At 40.6% G+C, this 23952-nt stretch overlaps 1 protein-coding gene across 2 annotated transcripts in view; it reads left to right on the top strand.

Moving 5' to 3' along the window:
* Window positions 1-19589, top strand: part of St6gal1 (ST6 beta-galactoside alpha-2,6-sialyltransferase 1) — a 138503-nt gene extending 118914 nt beyond the window's left edge. For both annotated transcript variants that reach the window (XM_026389407.2, XM_026389408.2), the window contains exons 6-8: window positions 14631-14729; window positions 17075-17249; window positions 17839-19589. In XM_026389407.2, the coding sequence (XP_026245192.2) occupies window positions 14631-14729; window positions 17075-17249; window positions 17839-18080 (516 nt within the window). In that variant the 3' untranslated portion in view covers window positions 18081-19589. The remainder of the gene's footprint in view (window positions 1-14630; window positions 14730-17074; window positions 17250-17838) is intronic.
* The last annotated feature ends 4363 nt before the right edge of the window (window positions 19590-23952 follow it).

Here is a 23952-nt window from a genome sequence, read left to right as displayed (position 1 = left end):
CATTATTATTCAAAGTCCATGTATGAAGACACAAATTGGTATGAATATACTTTGTATACAACCAGAGATATGAAAAATTGTGTTCTATATGTGAAATAAGAATTGTAATGCATTCTGCTCTCATATATAAAAAAAATCATATGGAATCACAAGGAACTCATTAAGTACTTAGAATAATCCTGAAAAAGAATAAAAAAGCTAGCAGACTCAACACTTCTTGATTTCAAAACTTATTTCAGCGCTTCAGTAATCAAAACAATATGATGCTGGTTTAAAATCAGATATATAAACTTACAGAATTTAACAGAAAATTCAGGAATAAACCCTTGCATATGTGGCCCATTGAATTTTAGCCAGTGTGTTAAGATTGTTGAATGGGGGAAATGTCTTTGAAGAAATGGTGCTGGGAAAACTGGTTATCCACAAGGAAACCCATTGATGTTGGACCCCTAGATAATATCATATACAAATAATAACTCAAAATAAACCTATGGTCTAAATATAAGACCTAAAACTATAAAACTCTTAGAACACAACATAGGGCAAAGGCTCCATGACATCAGATTTGAAAACGATTTTATAGTCATGACACCAAAAGCACTAGCAACAGGAGAAAAACATACAAATTGGACTTAATGAAAATATTTTGAATCGTGCATCAAAAGGCATTCTCAACAGAGTGAAAAGAAGACAGAATGGGAGGGAACATTTGCAAATCATATATCTGATGAAGGATTAATGAGTTGAATGTATAAAGAACTCCTAAAACAACAAGAAAAAACACAATTCAAAAATGAGCAGAGGACTTAAGTACATTCCTAGGAGGTATACAAATGTCCTGTAAGAACATGGGAAGATATTCAACATCATCAAGCATTAGGGAACTATAAATCAAAACTACCATGCAGTACTACTACCTCACTTTCATTAGGACGACTTCTTGTAGGAGAAGTTGAAACCCGTGCATTGGTGGAAATGTAAAATGGTTAGCAACTGTGGAAAATAGTATGGTGGCTCCTCAGAAAAGTTTAAATAGAACTATCATATGATCCAGCAATTCCACTTCTTGGTACAGAGTTAAAAGAATTGGAAGCAACATTTAGAACAGGTACACCCATGTTCAGAGCACAATTTAGAATATCTAAATGGTGGAAGTAACCCAAGTGACTATTGACGGGCGAATGAATAAGCAAAATTTGGTACATACATATAGTGAAGTGTTACTCAATCTTAAAGATGAAGAAATTCTGACAAGTGCTGCAAATGCAACATGGATCAACCTTGAGGTCATAATGTTGAATGAAATAGACCAGATGCAAGAAGAAAAATGTTTAATTCTCTTTATATGAAGCACTCAGAGTAATGTAAATCATAGAAATGAAAGTAGAATGGTAATTGTCAGGACCTGGGAGGGAGGGGGAATGTGAAGTTATTGTTTAATGGGAACAGAGTTTTGATTTTATAAGACTGAATTCTGGAGATGGATGACAGTGATAGCTGCTTAACAATGTAAATGTATAATGTCACCGAACTTTTAAGTCCACTTAAAAGTGGGTAAGATAACCAATTTTAGTTTATATGTATTTTACCACAGTGAAAAATAAGTCAGCGGAGGAGACAGTCACAAAAGGACAAATACTGTAGGATCACAGTTACCAAGACCTAGTGGGAGGAAGGAATGGGAAGTTGATTAATAGGCCCTGTGTTTCAGTTTGCAAAGACCAAAAAATTCTGGAGGTGGATGGTTTTAATGGTTTCATAACATTGTAAATGTACTTAATGTGACTGAGCTATATAAACAATGGCTCAAGTGATAAATTGCATTATGTGATAGTTTATCACAATAAGTTATTTTTTGGACCAACAGGGAGAAACCAGTTGATAAAGGGAAAAAATGAATATAGTTAAAAGAAGAGACAGTTAAGTCGTTCCTGAGATGGTGAGGGTGATTCCTGAGATGGTGAGGGTGATTGAGCATGCCCAGTGGAGAATTAACCCAGTTGGAAGGAATCAGGAGAGAAGAAGAATAAGAGGGGTACAGCTGAAGATAGTTTAGGATGCAAGGTCAGAGGCCCGGCCAGGCTGGAGGGAGAATAGGGGGAAAGAGGTTTTAATAGAAAAGGTTCCTGTAAAGTTTGAAATGGTCATTGAAGAAGAGTGAGTGAATGAGTAAATCTGAGAAATGTAGTCAGATTTCCAGGCTATGCTGGGCCACTTTGAGGTTCAAGAACATGAATTTAGAGAGGAAACCTATCACCATGTGATGCCTGGGTGGTATGATCTGGAGGTTGGTAGGCAGCAGCAACTGAAAAGAGGTATGTATGAAGTAGCCTGTCCTTGGGTACCTTTTTGTGGTGTTTTGGTTATCTTCACTTGAAGAACTAAATTTGAATCCTGCAAAGATTCTGGAATTTTATTTAAAGGTGAGGCAAGATTACCTGGAAATTAAAAGTACTGGAGTCAAACATTACTGGTTAAATTCCTCCTGCGGCTCTTCATACATGAGTGACTTGAGCAGGTTGTTTTATTGTTTTGAGCCTCACTTCCTTCATTTGTAAAACAGAAGGAACAGTTACTATGTGAGGTCTTTGTAGGAGCAAATGAAACACTAAGCAAAGAGATTGGTAGGCAGCAAGGGCTTTGTAAATGGTGATGGTCATTACTGAAGCATGAAGGCCTGCCCCTGCTTGTTTGGGAATGACTATGCCTTCTGCAATCTCCCAGAGATGGGCCTTTTATCTCCTGGAAGGGGCGGTGAACCAATGTTTTAAATGTAGTACAATGCAAGTAATCTAAATTGGCTATCTTAGCCACTTTTTAGCATCTCTGCAGAAGGGGCCCAGCAGAAGGCAGGAAAAACTTGTGTTAAAGCATCATTTTTTTTTAAAGCAAGATCATGACTCTTGTACAAATAAAAATAAATAGTTTTTTTTAAAGAGAGAGAGAGAGATAATTTTTTTAATATTTATTTCTTACTTTTCGGCAGACACAACATCTTTGTTGGTATGTGGTGCTGAGGATCAAACCCGGGCCACACGCATGCCAGGCGAACGCGCTACCGCTTGAGCCACATCCCCAGCCCAATTTTTGATAAATCTTTTATTTTACTCATATAAGGGAACCAGGCAGATGTTACAAGTGGTTCAGAGAAAAAGTTAAAACAGCACAAATTTGGAGTAAAATTAATGAAACTGTTCCCCCCCCCCCATGATGTAGGGCAGGGGGGAGGAGGAAAGTCACTTAAAACTCTTACTGGGCTACACTTGAGTGAGCAAGTTTTTCAATTGCCTATTTCTAAAGTGCTCCCATAGAATCAGAATGGGACAGAGGGAGGGTGTGGTGTAGGCAATGCAGAATTCTCTGCTGAAGGATCGTATTTTTTCTTACACTTCTAGATCCCTGTGCTCCCCATACTGGGGCTGAGAGGTGAGTGGCCCACTTTGCAGGGCATACAATCTACTGTCGTGAAAGCCTTTCCTGCTCACCTCCGACACACAGACCCTCATTTACTCCTCCCATAAGCACCACCAAGTGTCTGGGCTGTTGCTTGAATACTCTAGTCGTGGGCAGCTACATAACAGTACTTCTTAAAGTACTGAATTGTGACCGATACTTTTTTTATCATTGCTCATCTTGATATCCCAGGAAGCTGGTGGTCCATTCTATCTCTTGTTTGGTCAGTTGTTCTAACTACTTTATGTCTGTCTCTTTGTGTGGATGTCAGTCTGCGTGCTCACCATTGCACAATAAGAGCACTTAGGGTTCTGCCTCTGAGTTGCTCATTCTCTTCTCAAATAGGACCTCCTGCCAGTAGCTCTCTTCTGACCAGGGCTGGTGTTTGTTCAGCTCCCTCCTCGCATGGCATAGGGTAGCACTGTGCACATCTGGGTCATGACAACGTCATGGAAAACAAAACGATGCTTTTTTTTTTTTTTTTAACTTAGAAGGTGGCTTTTTATAGAAAATTGTCATCCCATGAAGTTTCAGCTCAGCGGACCCATCCATACCCATACCAGATGGTGTTATGAGATTCAACAGGAAACCAATACAGTTAAAAGTGGGCCTTTAAATAAATCCAGTTTTGACTATAAACTTAAGAAGGTTTCTGTGAGACTCAGCTGAGCACCTGCTGTGCTTATTGGGCCTGAAAGAGGAGACAATGGGACAAGAAGACACAGTGGCTTCCTCAGAAGCTTTTGTGCTAATTGGGGAGAGAAAACCTACCTCCCATGCCTAGGGATAGGGCGTGCTGATGAGTTCAACCAGAACATTCACAGATGACTTAATGGGGCTTATCCTGAAATAATAGCTGGTACCATTTATTAAATACTTACACTGTCTGAGGACCTTCCATGTCTTATCTCCATGTCTGGATAGGCGTTGGCGGGGGCAGTGTGTATGTGGAGGAGGTTGGATTTCCATCAACAGTGGATCTAAAAACAGCTAGGGTGAGCTGGGTGATGTTGATGGAACCTCTTTAGTATTTTGGCATCACGACTTAGGAGCTGAAATCTAAACATGATGGATGCATGAGTTTTAGGACTTTTTGATTTTGCCAGCAGCACATTCTGTCACTGATCTTTTTCGGAATCAGAAAAGGGCTATTACTTGTCATTGGATTGGGCTCGCCTTCTTATTCCAAGGCTCCTCTTTACAAGTGTTCAACATGTCAGAGCTGCAGTCAGTCTTCTTTTCCTTGTGTGGTTTGCCCATCTGCTGGATAGCCAGCTGTCCATATTCCATTTAGTCAAGCAAATAAGCTTCCACAAAATCCCTGATCAATATGAAAAAGAGCAAAGTGATGCAATTTCTTCCCCTTAAGGACTTGAGTTGAGGAGAAAAGTCTCAGTCAAACACACAAAGTACAATGTAAACCAGGGTACACGCCAGTGTTGGACAGGTGCCCCTGACTTTTAAGGTTAGACAAGGACATTGATGCCCACTTTTTTCAAATCTGTCTGCATTCTAGTTCTTAATGATGACTTTTAGGGCATTTTTTCTTTTTTAGTACTAAATCCAATTCAGAGTCAGGTATTATACTTAGTCAATATGTCTCTTTAGAATATTTCCATAGCTTCCTTTTATCTTTAAAGATATTGACTTTTTATATGTAAATTCACAATGGTTATACATAATAGTGGGGTTCATTTTGACATATTCATAAACATATAATATAGTTTGCTCATTTCAATCCCCAGTATTTCTTATTTCATTTTTCTCCTCCCTCCTCTGATTCCCTTCCTCTACTCTTTTGGTCTTCCTTCTGTTTATTTATTCATTTATTTTTTTTAGTGGTGCATTATAGTTACATGTAAGATTGGAATGCACTGTAACGTATTCATACATACATCAACATAATTTGATCAACTTCATTCCCCAGTTTCCCCCCTTTCCCTTTTCTCCTCTGTCCCCCTTTTGTTCCTTGCTTCTGCTCTCGTGATCTCCCTTCTGTTTTTGTGAGATCCCCTTTTTAAATTTCTTTTTCTCTCTCTAGCTTCTGGATACAAGACACAATGTCCTGAGTCTAGCTATTTCACTCAGTATGATATTCTCCAGTTCCATCTATTTACCAACAAATGACATAGATTTAGTCTTCTACTGAATTGAACTCTATTGTATATATACATATCACATTTTCTTTATCCATCCATCTATTAACAGGTACTTATGTTGGTTTCATAACTTAGCTATTGTGGATTGTGCTGCTATAAGCTTTGGCATGCATTTATCACTATATTATGTTGATTTCAGCTTTTTTAGAAAAATACTAAGGTGGGATAGCTGGGTCATATGATAGTTCGATTCCTGGTTGCCTGAGGAATCTTGAAACTGCTTTCAAAAGTGGTTGTGCTAATTTGCAGTCCCACCAACAATGTATAAATACATTTTTTCTCCATATCCTTGCCAGCAATTATCATTACTTGTACTTTTGATGATTGCCATTCTAAATGGGGTGAGATGAAATCTCAGTGTAGTTTTGATTTGCATCTCCCTGATTGCTAAGGATGTTGAGCATTTAAAAAATATATTTGTTGGTCATTTGTATTTCTTCTTTTGAGAGATGTCTCCTTAGATCTTTTGCCTACTGAGTAGGTCATTATGTTTTCTTTTTTTTCTTCTCCCTCTTCCTTCTTTTCTCTTTTTCTCTTTATTTGCTTCTTATTCTTCTTCCTCTCCTTCTCCTCCTCCTCCTCCTTCTGCAGTTTTTTAAATTTCTGTGTATTGTGGACATTTACCTCTGTTGAGGAATAGCTGGCAAAGATTTTCTCCCATTCTGTAGGGTTTCTTGTCAAGCTCTTGTTTCTTTTGCTATGCAGAAGCTTTTTAAGTTAATGCCATCCCACTTATGAATTCTTGGCTTTATTTCATGAGATATAGGAGTAGTATTTAGGAAGTGTATGCATGCACCAATGTGTTGAAATATTGCCTCTGTTTTCTTCTATCAGGATCACTGTTTCTGATATAATTCCTAGGTATTTGATCCACTTTGAGTTGATTTTGTGCAGGATGAGAGGCAGGGATCTAGTTTCATTCTTGTACATGTGACTATCCAGTTTTCTCAGCATCATTTATTAGAAAGATTGTATTTTCTCCAACACCTTTGTTGAGTATAATATGACTGTATTTATGTAGATTAGTCTCTGTGTCTTCTAGTCTATTCCCTGGTCTGCAAATTTGTTTTGATGGTAATACCCTGCTGTTTTTGTTACTATGGCTCTGTAATATAATTTGAGATCAGGTATTGTGATGTCTCCAGCTTCACTCTTGCTACTCAGGATTGCTTTGACTATTCTGGGTCTTTTATTCTTCCATATAAATTTTAGGAGTCTTTTTTTCTAGTTCTGTGAAAAATGTTGTTGGTATTTTGTTGGGGAGTGCATTGAATCAGTAGGTTCCTTTTGGTAATTATGGCCATTTTAACAATTGATTATACCTGTCCATGAACAGCATACGTCTTTCCATCTTCTAAGAGCTTTCAATTTTTTCCTTCATTGTTTTATAATTTTCAATGGAGAGGTCTTTCACCTTTTTGGTTAGGTCTATTCCTAGGTATTTTTTTAAGTTATTGCAAATGGAGTAGTTTTATTCATTTTTTTCCTCAGCAGATTTATTATTGGTGTATGAGAAAACTATTGATTTTTTTTTGTATGTTGATTTTGTATCCTGCTACTTTGATGAATTTGTTCATCCACTCTGGAAGTCTTATAGAGTTTTTTGTGTGCTCTAGAATCATATCATCAGAAAACAGAGATAGGTTAACTTTTTCTTTTCTTATTTATATTACTTTAATTGCCTGATTGCTCTGGATAGAGTTTCAGGAACTATATTGAATAGGAATGGTGACAATGGACATCCTTATCTTGTTCCTGATTTTAGAGAAAATGTTTTCAGCTTATCTTTATTCAGTATGATGTTGGCTTTGAGTTTGTCATTTATACCCTTTATGATGTTGAGGTAAGTTCCTTTTATCCCTAGTTTCCTTAATGTTTAACAGGAATGAGTGCTAAATTTTGTCAAAGGCTTTTTCTGCATCTGTTGAGAAGATTATGTGATTTTTGTCCTTGTTTCTCTTTATGATGAATTTTATTTATTTATTTGATTTGTGTACGTTGAACTAATTTTGCATCCCTGGGATGAATCCAACTTGATCATGGTACATTATCTTCTTCATGTGTTTTTGAATGTGATTTGCTAATGTTTTATTAACAACTTTTCCAGCTATTCTCATCAGGGATATTGGTATAAAAGTTTTCATCCCTTGGTGTGTCTTTATGTGGTTTTGGTGTCAGGGTGATACTGTCTTCATAGAAAGAGTTTTGAATTGTTCCCTCCCTTCTGTTTCATGGAATAATTTGAGGATGATTGGTTTTACTTATTTTTTAAAGATCTGGGAGCACTCAGCTGAGAATTCATCTGGTCCTGAGCTTTTCTTTGTTGGAAGGCTTTTTATTACTGCTCCAATCTCATTTCTTGATATTGATTTGTTTAGGTTTTCCCCGTCTTCTTTGTTCAATTACAGTATATCATAGATGTCTAGAAATTTGTCAAAAGATATTGACATTTTTGAAGAATCTGGTTCTTTAAAAAGCAACATAAAATGTTTCTTTTCGGGCTGGGGATGTGGCTCAGCGGTAGCGCGCTCTCCTGGCGTGCGTGCGGCCCGGGTTCGATCCTCAGCACCACATACCAACAAAGATGTTGTGTCTGCCGAGAACTAAAGAATAAATATTAAAAATTCTCTCTCTCTCTCTCTCTCTCTCTCTCTCCTCTCTCACTCTCTCTTTAAAAAAAAATGTTTCTTTTCTGGGTTTGTCAAATGTATTTTTGATATAAGATTAATTTTATGCATTCCTGGATGGAAAATTATGTAAGTGATGTTGTGTCTCCCTGAGAGCAGATATGTTCATATTCCCTTCGTAGCTGATTTTAATTTGGATCACCTGAATAAGGCATTGTTTCATTTCTCCACTATATGATTAACACTTTTCTCTTCCAGTAAGTGGCCACTTGAATGCTCTGTCAATATTCTGCTCCTCATCAAAATTCCTTCCCTGTATTTAGCATTCATTGATCACTTTTGCCTGAACCAATCTTGACTACAACTCCAGTTGTATTTAGTGTTCTGCAATACATTCACTTCTGCCAGACATCCCTTCTCCTCTTCTCTGTCCCTCTGACCTCCCTCCCTCTTCTCCTTCCACCCTCCCTCTTCTCCCTCCCTCCTTCTTTCCTTCCTTCTTTCCTTCCTTCTTTCCTTCCTTCCTTTCTCTCTCTCTCTCTCTCTCTCTCTCTCTCTCTCTCTCTCTCTCTCTCTTTTTCTTTCTTTCTTTCTCTGTTTATTATTGGTAGGGTTCATGGATTTTTTTCAGTGATTTATTATTTGTTACTGTTCTGAATGACTTTGGTGTTCAAGTTGTTCCAGATTTAGCTAGTGGGAGTTCCTTCAAGCTAGCTCTTATTTCCTTGTGACCTGTATGCCCTCATTATTTTCAGTAATTTCTGGCATAATAAAATAGTCTAGCTCATTTTGTACTTCTCTGTTGGGCTTTAAAGTTCCTCTTTATTAATTTTATTCTGAATATGCACATGAGATGTTCTGGATCAGAGACAAATTTCTTATTAAATACCTTACAGTAAATAATAAATGAGAGTGAGCCAAGGTAGTGCATGCCTGTTGTCCCAGCTACCTGGGAAGCTCAGGCAGGAGGATCACTTGAGCTTGGGAGTTCAAAGGAGAACCTAAGCAAAATAGTGAGACTCTTAGACTAAATAAATGAAATAATAAATAAATAAATGAACTGGTTGCTCTTTGCCCAAATCCTCACTCTCATCGTGATACAATGAGAGAGCCTGGTTAGTTATCCTACATAAGTTTGCCAAATACTCCTTAGGCAAGAGACCTGAAAAAAGTGGGGGGGGGGGAGGGTTGCTTATAAAAGCTAGGAGATAGTTGTCTTCTCTCCTCCTAAAGGACTTTTTGATTTGGAAGTAAACTCACCTAAAGACAACTCGAAGTTCCCAGGCCTCATTCTTCCTTGAAATTTGAAGACCTAGGTATTTACCACTTCAGTCTTCCTAGCCCCTGGGGTTAATCCTAGACATGTGCTCTGGGCTGAACTGTTTTCCCTATTGTGAACATAAGAGAAATTTTATTGTCTTTTAGATCAGAGCACTTAATTCAACCAGTAGCTACAGATTTAAGTCACATGGTATATGAATAGTCTTAGGAGTCAAGAGCTTCCTGTTTTTTGCTTTATTTTGAACCAAGGGTACTTTACCAGTAAGCCATATGACCAAACCTTTCTTGTTTGTTTGTTTGCTTTTTTACTTGCTAAGTGGCCCAGGCTGGCTTCAAATTTGTGGTCCTCTTGCCTCAGCCTCCCTGGTCACTGGGATTACAGGCATGTGTCACTGTGCCTAGTGGCAAGGGTTTTTTATAGGTGCACTGAGAAATTCAGGTAAGTTTTATTTTACCATCTTATTCTGGCCTTGCTATCAAATTGGCCATTTTTTTCTCCAGAGATCCCTGGTTCTTTTAAGTAAAAATTGGTACTAGAAACCAATACTTGGCCACTAGGTGTGCATATACCTGACAGGGTAGCTTTGATTCTTGGCCCTTTGAGCAGGTAGAGCCCTAGTGCATGCATGTATATACACACATACACAACATATAGATTCATATGTGCTCATATTCATATAGATGTGTATGGTATGCACACACATATATGTCTTTGACTTTGAAAACTTCAAGCACTTGGATTCCTTCTTGGGGTATTTGTCATTAATCTACATTGTTGTATTAGTTTAATAAAAACCTATAAGTCTAGTCTCTATAGTCAAGTAATATCTGTATCTACATCAACACATACACACACACACACACACAATGTATTAAGCATCATCTCGGCTGCCATAATAATGTACTACAAACTGGATAACATAGACAACAAAAATTTATTTTCTCAGAGTTCTGAGGCCAAAACCTAAGCTCAAGTTGCCATCTGGGTTGGTTTCTGGTTCATGCTGACTCCTCAGCTTATAGAGGGCTGTCTTTATACTGTGTCCTCATGTAGTCGTTCTTCTATGTTTGCAAGGAGCAACTCTGGTGTCTTTTCTTCTTTTTGTAATGATACCACCTTTATCAGATTAGGGCTCTACCCCTATGACCTTAACTACCCCCCTAAAGGTCCCTTCTCTAATTATAGTCGCAATGGGGATTAGGACTTCAACATTTGAATTTGGGAGTGTGGGGCAATATCGTCCGTATTAGAAAGAAAAAGAGCTTAGAAGAACAAAATCCCAGATATTCAGAGGTATTACCTGAAGAATAACACTATTATGTGTAGTCTTGGTGTGGGTTTATTTAAATGTCGGTGGTGGTGTGAGTGTAGCCCTGCTAGAACAGAAGGAACACTCTGGTATAAGCCCACCTCTGAGTTCTGGTCCTGTCTCTGCTTCAGACTCTTCTTATGGCCTCACACAATTCTCTCTTCTCTCTGGGCCTCACTTTACCCATCTGGAAAATGATGGGTTTGGTCAGTCCATCTGAAATCTTCCAGCTATGACATGCTACAACTCCACAAGAAGCAAAATTTTCATGATACTCTGAAATTCCTCAGTGGGGAGCCAGCTGTGAAATGTCTGAGGACCGTCTTCAGCATTGTAGCCAGTGAGGGGGTAGATCTGGCATTGGGACCCTCCCATGGCAGTCCCACTGGGATAGATTGCCAAAATGCAAGCAAACTCTCCCTCCATTCTGCCAAAATTTCCACACTAGACCAGAGGTGGGCATGACCCGCTAGGAACTGAGCAGCCTACCTGCAACCACCTCTATCCTGTTTTCGTGAAGAACTTCCTATAGCATCTTTTTGATGTCTTCCAATATAAAGCAAAGGTCAGCTCCTTTCTTTGTTAGAAGCTGGACTTGTCTGGTCAGTTTTGCCTTCTTTGTGTGAGGCAATGGAACATGTAGTCAGAAGTGTGACCTCCGGAGCCCAACATAAGGCTCGAGGCCAGACTCCCCTGTGTACCTACGGGCTACAACACCGAAACACGTTTACTTGACATCAATTTTCACTTTTATAAAAGAAGTATATCAGTACTTACCTCCTAAGACTACTATGAATATGAACTGAGATAATATACGAAATTGCCTCTTGTGTAATAAGCACCACTAAATGGCATATGTTATAATTTTTGTCACCATTTATTGTAAAGGAGAAAGCTTTGTGGAACTTTGGCGGACAATGAAAGCACAGATCCTGGAAAGATCTCGGGAGCCAGAGAACGCAGCCACTGGCCTCCTGCCTTGCATTATAAAACAATTACAGACTATGGCTGTGTACAGGAAGAGCCAATTTTAAAAATCCCAGCTATCACTAGTCCTCCTGATGATGTACAAATTGCCTGCAAAAGTACTCTGCCTGGACAGAAGTAGCTCGAGAAAAGACATACTGCTCTCCATGGACTCACTGTTCTGGAGTGATAGGGTGGGCTGAGAATTGGAATTTCAGTTATGGAATTCTGTCTTGGATGATAGAGATAGAAATAGTATGGGCGGGGCCCTCTGCTTCTGGTGTCTTGTCACCATGTCTCGGTTTCCAACCGTCTGTTTTGCACAATCTTATCTACCAGGAAGATAACACTGAAGGTCCTATTAAAGAAACACAAAGCTTCCTGGTATGACTCTTGCCCAAGTTTCTTGAATCCCTTTCAGCTCTTTTTCCGTGTCCAAGTCAGACTGAACAACTTAGAATTCCCAGTCAGGCTGCTTACTCTTCTAGTCAGAATTAGATTTCACTTCAAGTGATAGGAGCACTCTACCCATCCTCCAGACTAGCTTAACAGGCCAAAATATAGTTCTCTCTCCTATTAAAGCAGACATTCCACAGCTTTTATGGTGTTCCACGGTGTCAAAATGCCAGTTTCCTTCTACTTCGTGGGTTTGTCGTTCTCAGCATGTGAGTTTCACTTCTTAATTCATGAGGACTGCTCAGGTTCCAGCCATCACATCTAAATTTCTATCAAAAGAAAGGAGGAAGGGACAAGGAAGGTCATGTCCTTGCCTGTAAGACATTTCCTAGATATCATACTTGCTTACATAGCATTGGTCAGAATTAGTCACATGGCTTAGCTGCAGGTAGCCTATTTTAGATGGCTATATCTAAAACCCAGAGACATTTATTGCCAAGGAAGAAAGGGAGAATGGATACTGGGAGGCAGCTGGCAGTCTCTGGTACATTCTCTCATATCCACAATTTGTTCTTGTTTCTCCCCAACTCTAGGATATCCTTTCTCTACCCCCAACCTTTCTGGCTTGGCATGTTCTCATCTGGCCCTCAATATTTACCCTCTCTAACAGCCATTCTCAAACTGTTCCTACTGTCACAGCATTGCCCTGTTCTCCATCAGTGTGTGACTACCTGGAGCGTAGGGACTAGGCTAACCTGTAGTTCCCAGGACAGCTGTACAATCCCTGGCTCAGGTGGGCCCACCATTGATATTTCTTATCTTAAAGATCCTCTGAATGAATGGAATTATATTGTCACACTGTAGGTATAGTGTTTTAATCATCTTTTTCACTGTTCTGACTAAAGGACCCCAGCATGACAATTGTAGAGGAGGAAGAGTTTATTTGGGGGCTCATAGTTTCAGGGGTCTTAGTCCATAGAAGGCCAGTTCCATTCCTTGGGGCTCTAGGCGAGGAAGAATATCATGGTGGAAGAGTGTGGAAAAGGGAAACAGATTGCATGGTGATCAGGAAGCAGAGAGAGAGACTGCACTGGCTAGATAGAAATATATTCCCCAAGCTACATCCCAATTTCCACCTCCCCCCAGCCATACCCTACTTCATTTACCACTCAATTAATCCCTATCAGGGGATTAATGCAGGGATTGGGTTAAGACTCTTACAACCCAATCATTTCTCCTCTGAACCTTCTTGCATTGTCTCACACGTGAGCTTTTGGGGGACACTACGCCTGAACCGTAACAGATAGCCCCTACCTGCAGGAGAGGATGGAATAGTTCAGTGCTCTGAGAGACTCATGGCCACTGTTGTTCTTTGGGCTACACACAGATCATCTTTCTTCCCACAGGTGTCTTTGAACACCACCGAGATGTTGTTCAGGCCTTGGCCTTGGCAGTGGTGGTTGAGGAGGGGAGGGATTATGGTTGTGACTCTTTTGTTTTCAATCAGTTTTGATTTGATTTCTTTTATCTGATCCTCTCACTTTGCACCTGAGCAATGTCGTGTCCCACCTGCTGCTAACTTTTGTAGTTTTGATCAATAGTTTAAGTAACATTTCCTGTATATTTTCCCCTGGGTTTGGATTATTTCTTAGGATAGGTTACCAAATGTGGAATTCCTGAATCTAAATATTTTGCTTTTTTTTTTAAAGGAAATATTTTGCTTTTTTTAAAAAAATGAATTTAATACACTTTTGCAAAATTGTCCCATCAGAGTTGTCATATTCATATTTAAACCAGATAGGTTCAATTACTCATGTGCAGCCCAGCTCAGGAGCCAGGGTGCAGGGGAGAAGTGTTGTGGCTGGTTCTTCCAGCAGGTTTCACATGAGCATCTCCCCAACCTGGTGAGAGTCTTATGTTTAAATTTTCATATTTTTGTATACACTTTGTGGTTCCTCCACACAGATGCAGTGGTCTGTTCCAGACCAGCTGCAGTAGACCTTGAGAGAGATGTGTCTCCATCATAACGAGTACACATTGTGAGTTTATGTGATTGACAGGATCTCTAGAGATCATTTTTATTATGAAATTTTAACTTAAAACCCAACTCCTCTGACATCCCACCCCATCACCAAGTTGTGACTTCAAAGGACTAGCACACTAAGACATTTTCACTGTGCTTTCTCGCCCCCATAGTCTCAAAGTCTGGGTGGAATCCTTTTTGCTTTATGGCTATTGGAGCATGATAAGTGTCCTTAGTGGTCAACACAGTTTGGGCTGGTATCATTACCTTCTCACTGAAGTTAAGTGCTACACCAACTTAGAGCCCCACAGAACTCTGGGTTTCAGGCAGTACCTGGTGATGTGTCAATTATTACCATGAGCCAAGTGTTTTCAGGTAAATCTCCAAGTGACGGTTCATATCTCTCTTCCTACAGTTGGTGACCACAGAAAAGCGCTTCCTCAAAGATGGTTTGTACAATGAAGGAATCCTAATTGTGTGGGACCCATCTATATATCATTCAGATATCCCAAAGGTAAGTGGGTGTCCATGAGAAGTTGGGTCTCTTGTTTGCCTACAGATTTTTCTGAGTTCTTAGATTTATAAAGGCATGACTAAGAGGAGCAATTCCTGAATATTTGACTTTTAGAGCACCTCACTTCTTCTGGACTAGCAGATTCAGAAGTGTTCTTGACCTGTACCACCAGTTCTCTATGCCCTACATTACCGTGGATTTTTCTCCCAATTATGGCATACATTGGAAGTAATAGTGGCTGGATTTTTTTTTTTTTTATCGCCTGGAGGAGACTGTCTTCATTAATGCAATTAATGCATTAATTCCTTTGAGTATCAATAGGAATAGTCAATAATTGTAGTTGTTCCTATCGATAACGTTAACACACTTCTGTCTCGTACTTTCAATTTCTAAAATCCTTCTCAGGGACTAGGAATGTGGCTCAAGCAGTAGCGCGCTCGCCTGGCATGCGTGTGGCCCGGGTTGGATCCTTAGCACCACATACCAACAAAGATGTTGTGTCTGCCGAAAACTAAAAAACAAATATTAAAAAAAATTCTCTCTAAATAAATAAATAAATAAATAAAATAAAATCCTTCTCATTTCCCTCATAACACTGTAAGGAAGTAGGTGGAAGCATGGTTGTTCCCATTTTACAGATGAGGTAACCAGAATGTGGATGGGGCAGTCACTTGTCCCAGGGCTTGATTTCCTAAGCAGATTCAGATCTGTAACATCTAGTCTTTCAGGGAAGGAGACATGAGTCACAGGCCTGCTGGATTCTTGAACTTTCTGAAATAATCCTCTCACTGTTTTGTTATGCATGTCAGTTGGCCTCTCCCTGCTGTGGGCTGTGGTGGCCTCAGGACAATAGTTTCAAGGGGTGAAGGTCAGACGCATTCCTCTTAGGATACTTAGTTCTTATGTTGAATCCACCAATAACTGGGAGGCACTAGTGATCCCTGTCACCCTCACTACCTCCGTTTCTACAGTTTTGCACTGATCTCACTTAGAACTTAAACTTGCCTGGGAAAGAAGGAAGACTTTTACACATCGATGTGGTGACCTATGCCCCAGAGTGCTCCCCTTTAAAGATGAGAGTAACTGAAGAAGCCAGAGAGATCCTCTTCGTCCCCCTTCCTCACAGCAGTAAGGAGTTCCCAAATTAGAGGGGGGAATGAAGCCAGATTTAAAGTTAGGTAGTCAGTGTAGTTAGATAAATCGGGGTCTAATACCGAGTGAAATCTAAAATGGAGGCCATGCTAAAAATGATTCTAAGAAACACAGGACAACTCGTGGTAATCAGAAGGCAATATGCTCCACTGACAGAGATGAAAAATGAGACTCCCCAATAATTATGATTCATTACTTTTAAGATTAAAAGTAGTCAGAAAAAGGAGTGGGGAATGAAAGGGTAAAGTTTCTAAGCTGGAAAGCTTGAATTAAAATGTAAAAGATTAGGTATTATTAAGTTCCTCTGTTAACACCCAGATTCCTGAGATAGTTAAGACAACGCCCTACTGGCCATTCAGCCTAGGGCCCTGTGCAGTTTGTCACAGGGCCGAACCAATCAGTTTGAATGTGTACCCCGCTTAGGAGTGACCAATCACCCCCACCCGACCTGTTCCCGCCAATGAATGTGCCAATCACGTCTCAGAGTTGTTGTTCAATTTTCCTGCGCCTCATGATGATTTGTTCTGATGTATGCAAAGCCCCCCCCCTCCCCAAAAAGTGTACTTAAGCTCTGCTTGACCTCTGCTCGGGGCTCTGGGCTGCTCTCCCTTCTTGAGTGAGCACGGGGGCCCCAGCGCGCTGGAATGGATCCCCAATAAATCCCCTTTTGCCAATTGCATGGAGCCAGTCTCTTGTGTGGTCTCTTTCTCCGACGCTCTGCCGGACCCTTACATAACCACACCCAGTGGTGTGCAGTTGTAATCCCAGCTACTCAGGAAATTCAGACAGGAGGATCACTTGAGTCCAGGAATTCAAGGCCAGGCTGGGCAACATATTGAGACCTTTCTTTAAAAAAAAAAATATGTAGAAGAAAAAAAAAGAAAACTGGATTATGGGATTAGATGGTCCTTTAACTCTAATACCATTCCTAGATTCCATGATCCTAACATCTGAAGCTGTGCCAAGGTCACAAAGACCAATAGTCCCTAAGCACAAACTATGTGCTCCACTGTGCTACCCAGTGATGGCTGTGAGGTGATGCAGAAGTCTGGGATCTACTCCAGGGAAGAGCAGTGCCTCAGGATTCTACCATGGCCTGTCCCTTCCTGAGTCCTCTGGCTAGAGTGGCTGCTTTACACGGAGCAACAGCATAAGTGCCTTTCATTCCTTGAGACCATTTCCTTCTTTTTCAGTGGTACAAGAATCCTGACTACAATTTCTTTAATAACTACAAGAGTTATCGTAAGATGCATCCTGGTCAGCCTTTTTACATCCTTAGACCCCAGATGCCTTGGGAGCTGTGGGATGTTCTTCAAGAAATCTCCCCAGAAGAGATTCAGCCAAACCCCCCATCTTCTGGAATGCTTGGTAAGTCCATGTCTGGGAAACCACTGTGTGTGTGTGTGTTTTCCTAGAAGAGATTAGCTTTCTTCTGGGGTTCAGTTCATTCATTCATTCACTGGCTTGCTTACTCACAAAAACCATTACTAGAATTATGCTTGGCTTGGCTTGTACACTATGCCAAGCTTTATCTAAATAAGATACAATTCTTTTTTGTATCTTATTTAGATAAAATAAGAAGAAGAGAGTTCAGTCAGGTGTCTGAGGCAACATTCAGTTTGTGCCAGGGAGGAAAGACCACATCAGTGTCACAGGAGAGAAGAGTCCTTCCAGCTGAACAGTCAGAGATAGCTTCATGGATAACGTAGCCCAGGGTGAAGCCTGGGAGGTGGGAAGGACAGGAGGAGAGGGAGTAGAGTGAAGCAGGCAAGCAGCAGGAGCGGCTTGCTGGGCTTGGTTGACCCAGAGAACTCAGATTGTGAGTCACAGGAATGAACAGAAGAAACTCCAAGTGGATCTTTCCAAGGTTTGCCATGAGTTACTGCACCCACTGAGCAGGGCTTCAGGACACTGGGGTGAGTTGTTGGGCACAGCTCACCTGTGCTCCCCTTTCCAGGTATCCTCATCATGTTGACGCTGTGTGACCAGGTGGATATTTATGAGTTCCTCCCATCCAAGCGAAAGACTGATGTGTGCTACTACTACCAGAAGTTCTTCGATAGTGCCTGCACAATGGGGGCCTACCACCCACTCCTCTTTGAGAAGAATATGGTAAAGCACCTCAATGAGGGCCCAGATGAGGACATTTACCTGCTTGGAAAAGCCACACTGCCTGGCTTCCGGAACATTCACTGCTAAGCATGGCCCCTAGGCCATTCTTCTCCATCAGGCATTTTAGAGTTGGTCCCTTGGCCACCTGAGCCTGGGAAGACCATTTTCCTGAACAGTCTCAGGCTGCTTTTTGTCCTATGTCAGCAAGAGCTCTGGGGATTCCAGAACCTGAGGGTCAGAAACCAGCCCCAAAGTGTCACATGAACCAGCCCTGCTGTCACATGAACACATATACCTAACATTCTCTCTGGACAGCACCCTCCTCTCTTTCCACATAGGTAATGCAAGATCCATCATTCCTATCAGTGCTGCCAGAGCTGGGCTTTTTTTTTTTTTTTCCAACTAAATGATAGTCTCACAAACCAGCATTCTATGTTGCTTGAGATCTCTACCTAGGTATTGATTTCATGTTTTAAAGAAACTCTCTCAAAATATGATTGTGCTGGGAGCAGGATGGCTCTGTTGGGGCAAATAATTGGCATAGCACATTGGAAGCATGCTCAATTCCTCTTCTAGGGCGGAGCCTCTCCCAAGGCCCTGCCCTGGGAACATGGCCCTGTCATCACTGTAGCTGCCTGGGCTGGCTCTCAACCTGGGTACTTAGGAGCAAAGGGTCTCCATTAGCCCACTTTTTCTTTTCCATGTGGAATCAGCCAGGTTGTGTGTTGTATTTCAACTCTTCCTTTTTGGTGTCTGTCCCCAAACTCCTCATAACTCCTATCTTTTTTCCTCCCTCTAGTCTTCCTCACCCAAATTACTTTTAAACATTTTCTGCTTTCAAAGCATCCTGACCCCAATTTCTGTGACCTCATGGACCTTCTGCAGAAGGTCTCTCAGGGAGTGGGGTGTGGTTTTTGAGGACTTGTGGGTCCCAGAGGTTATAACCTATTGATGATCACTGACCTTCACAAGGACTGAGATGTGTGCTGTCAGAACATCATGGCCTCCACCCACTCCCTGTATAAGGGAGTGGCATTTGAGTGTCTGGGCGGAGGCCACCAACTTGTGGTTTGCAAACTTGCTCTTGGCTCCATTTCGGGTCTGATTTGGCACATTCATTGTAACTTTGAATCATGACCATGGAGTGCTGAAGAAAGTGGCATTCTGTGGACCTGAGATACACGTTGTATGGGAGATTGAGACAACACTGGGTAGAATATAGTTTTTAATTGTTATTATTAATATAAGGGATTAAGTTAATTTAATTATGATTCTTAAATTCATAGAACTTTGAGTTCTGTGCTCTTGATGAAATGCAAATGAGATTTGGGGATTACTGCTGGTCTGATGAGGTGTTTAATATTTGTGACAGATAATTTAAAAACTATGACTGAATGCTGCAGGAAAGCCTCTGTGTATACAGGGTGCTGTCTTCAGTAGCCATCTGTTTGTCCTGTGTCATGATGTCCTCCTTAATCTTCCCACCAATCAAGTAAGCTATTGCTATTGGTTTCAAGTTGAAACATTAGTTTCAGAAACTTATGCAACATACCTAAGCTAATTCTGAATTATCCAAAGATTATGTAAAATTTTAAAATAAAGGTGTTTTTTTAAAAAAGCTGCTTCTTTCTTTTTACCTGCCAAGGGAATGACTGCTGATAGTTGACTCTGTCCAAAGACAACATGACTGGGATTTGAATCTCCCAAACCTCCCTGTTTTAGTCAGCTTTTTCAGTGCTGTGACTAAAAGATCTGACCAGAACAATTTTAAAGGTGGAGAAGTTTATTTGGGGGCTCACAGTTTCAGAGGTATCAGTCCCTGGACAGCAGGCTCCATTTGTTGGGGCTCAAGGTGAAGCAGGACATCATGGTACAAGAGCATGGTGGAGGGAAGCAGCTCAAATGGTGATCAAAGACTAGAGAGAGAGACTCCACTTGTCAGATACAAATGTACCCACCAAGTCCAGGCCCCAACTTCCACCTTCTCCAGCCAAACCCTACCACTTCAGTTACCACTCAGTGAATTCCAATCAGGGATAAATTCAAGGATTGGGTTTAAGACTCTTACAACCCAATCATTTCTCCTCTGAACCTTCTTGCATTGTCTCATATGTGAGCTTTCGGGGCACACCACATCTAAACCATAACACTCTCTGATTAGCTCTCTGGTCTTAGACTTCCTCCTCAACACTTCAGGAAAAAGAAGGCTTACTTACTTGGAAGGACAGCATTTTGGAAATACTGACCTATTTATTGGTTTTTCTTCCTTCTTCTCTTACCCAGAATCAAATAATTACGCTGTTCTTCATCCCACACCAAGGCAAGGGATGCAACAGAACAAAAAGCAGAATGAAAGAAAGGCCCCTATTTTATTTTGTAAAAATTTTAAAGAAATAATGTCCTTTATTTAAAAAATAATTTTTCAAATAACAGGATTCAGGGGAGAAGATTCCTTTTCCTCCTGAATGTCATACTTCTCAGATATGGGTTGAGTGTGTTCCAAAAACATTCGTGTGTTGAAGTTCTAACTTTCAGTATCACAAAATGTGACTTCAATTGGAAATGGAGTCATCTCAGTTGTAAACAGTTAAGATGAGGTCATATTGGATTAGGGTGGGTCCCTAATCCAATATGCCTGGTGTCCTCATAAAAGGGGAAATTTGGAGACAGGCACACACAAGGGGAGAATGCCATGGGATGATGAAGGCTGAGATCAGGGTGATGTACAAGCCAAGGAATGGCAGGGATTGCCAGAAAATCACCAGAAGCCAGGAGAAAGGCATAGAATGGATTTTCCCTCAGAGCCCTCAGAAAGAACTAGATAATATCTTGATTTCTGAACTTCCATCACTATGGGAGAATAAATTTCTGTTGCAGATAAATTTCTTCACAGATCGCAGCCCTAGTGCACTAATCTCAAGCCCTCTCCCCAACACTCCACTCACCCTCACCTTAAAAACTCTGCACTTGGGACTCCCCTGCTGGGGCTGTAAAGAACAGGGAAGGGAGCTGCCTTCCAGGGGCCGGGACAGAGGTTCTGCTGCCCTGTACACCAGCCAGAGCTCTATAGAGGATGCTGGGGCTTTGTGGGACCAAGCAGACAGGACCTTAAGCAGCACCTTCCTGATGAGAGTGTGAATGGAGGGCACTTGAATCACTGAATGCCCAGAGAACACTGCCCCTGCCCCTGGTCCCTTAGCATTGTAGCTCCCTGAGACTCATGCATCTCCTTGTTGACACTGAGACCGAGTTTCTCTCTGGATCCCAGTAGAACTGAGCTAAAAATAGAAGTTGGAGAAAAACAGATTTGGGTTACTTTGGGACCTGAGATTCGTGCTTGCAAGTTTACAGCAGCCCTAAGTCTCTCTAAGGTCCTTCCCTGCCGCAAGCTTTGTGGGCTGGGCCCCTCTCTCCAGGTCTGGGTCTGCTACTTTTATTGTGTGTGTGTGTGTGTGTGTGTGTGTGTGTGTGTGTGTGTGTGTAATGGTGAAGTGAAAAAATGGGGCCCTGCCTACTCCATCTCTTGGGAGAAGAAAGAAGCAAGCCCCAGAAGGAAAACATCATCTGTGATCTCCATGCCCACTCCCACCAACAGGGCTCTTCCCATTGACATAGGCCTTATGTCAGGGTCTTAGAAACCATTCTAGAGGATGCCTCACACCCTGGTAGTAGGGGAACCCATACCAGTGCTAGGCCTCTAGAGCCATCAGCAGGATCAGCAAGGAGAGAAGAAGCACACCAGAACAGGGGGACTGCCACCTTCACCCCAGACCCATATACTTGTCCTCTGAATCCTCAGTTTCCACTCCTTCTCTGGCCCTCAGGGCAGCCTTCCAGGGTGTGTTGTGTTGTGACTGGGAATGTGTTATGGCCCAGGGCTACTTTCTATTCTCGCGGGGAACAGAGATATTCCCAGAGGCCTGAGCTAATGGCTTTGGTTCAGGAGACAGGAAAAGGCCTACTGTTACCCCAGAAGCCTCTCTCCAGTCCTTCTCAGGATTCCTTAGAAAACATCTTTTCCATGGGAGGAGGAATTCTCTTCAATGCAACAACTACACATTGAAGCCCAGCTCTGTGCACTGGGATCTATGACACTGGGATATGGCAATGGAGACTTGCAGCATCTGCCCTCCCAGAAATGGAAGGCTGGCAGAATGGGCCCGCCCTGCCTGTGTGTAGGCATTTTCTGGAAAATTAACTTGGATTATGTTGCCATCGTTTTTTAGGCACACATTCAAAACTGTCTAGAAGAAAAATACTAGGCCAATGTCAAAAGAAGAAAAATGACAATACAAGGTAAATTATAATAACAAAATCATAGAGGAAAGAAATTGATTAACTTGGGGAGTCTATTGGTAGCAGTCTTGAGAGGGATGAGCAGGATTTCCCCTTTTTTTTACATTAAGTAAATTTTTTTTTTACCTAAATATGAAAGTAATTCATAGTCATTGTAAAAAAAATTATAAAGAGGGCAAAAATCCATATGAAATCCACATATCACTCAAAGACAACTCCTATTAGCAGTTTTTAATTCTCTTTTTCATGTGAGTACATTTTACATTTATTTATTTCCTTATTATCATAATTGACAATTTGTTATTGCATATATTTAAAGGGTTGAAAAGTGATGTTGTGGCTTACGACAAAATGGGGAATAATTAAATCAAACTAGTTACCATATTCATCACCTCAAATAACATATTTTTGTGGTAAGGTCATTTGAAATTTATTCTCTCTCTCTCTTTTTTTTTTTTTTTTTTTTGCCATGCTGGGGGGTTGAACCTAGACCTCATGCGTTCTATACAAGCACTTTACCACTGAGCTACATCCCCACATGAAATCTATTCTCTTTTATGTTGTGCAATAGATTTTTCCTCCTGTCTAACTGAAGACCGGGTACCCTATGACATTCATCTCCTTATGGCTCCCACTAACTCCAGGCTCTGTGATCACCTTTTTACCCTCTGCTTCTATGAGTTCTATTGATTCCACATTTAAGAGAGGACATGAAATATTTGTGCTGGTTTATTTCCCTTGACATAATGATCCCCTATCCTTTTCACGTTGTAGTAAATGACAGAATCCCCTTCTTCTTTTTAAAGGCTGAATAGTATTTCATTATAAATGTATACTCTATTTGCTCATTTGTCTGATGATAAGACACTTTGAGTCCATAAGTTGGCTCTTGCGAAGTGTTGCAATGAACCTGAGGGTGCAGACTCTCTTTGGTGAACTGGTTTGAAAGCTTTTGTATAAATACCCTGAGGTGGGATTGCTGGATCATCTGGTAATTTTATTCTTAGTTTTATGGGGGAACCTCCATGAAGTTTTCCATAATGACTACACTAATATATATTCCCCAAAACAGTGTGCAGAGATTCTCTTTTCTTCACGTCTTGCCAATGCTTGTTATCTTGCATCTTTTTGATAAAATCCATTCTGACAAATGTGAGATATTGTGGTTTGAGTCTGCATTTGCCTAGTGATTAGAAATGTTGAATATTTTTTCATATATCTTTTAATCACTTTTATATATGTCTTCTGAGAAATGTCTATTCAAGTCCTTTGCCCATTTTAATTATTATTATTATTTTTTGGCTATTGAGTGTTTTAGCTGTTTAAAGATTTTGTGTATTGACCCCTTAACAGATATACAGTTTGTTAATTTTTCCTTATTTATAGATTGTCTCTACACAATGTTAATTTGTATTCTTTAATTGTGCAGAAGTTTTTTAGTTTCATGTAATCTTGTTTGCCTGTTTTTGCTTTTGTTGCTTGTGCTTTTGAGGTCAAATTAAAAAAAAAAATCATTGCCCAGACTAATATTATGTAGTTTCTCCCCTTTATTTTCTTCTAGTAATTTCACAGTTTGTAACCTTAGATTTGTGTGTTTGATCCATTCTGAGTTGATTTTTGTATAAAGTGTGACACAAGGGTCTCATTTCATTATTCTTCATGT

This window comes from Urocitellus parryii, chromosome 2, assembly GCF_045843805.1.
Source record: "Urocitellus parryii isolate mUroPar1 chromosome 2, mUroPar1.hap1, whole genome shotgun sequence".
Lineage (NCBI taxonomy): Eukaryota > Metazoa > Chordata > Mammalia > Rodentia > Sciuridae > Urocitellus > Urocitellus parryii.
This window is presented reverse-complemented; position numbering and strand designations above follow the sequence as displayed.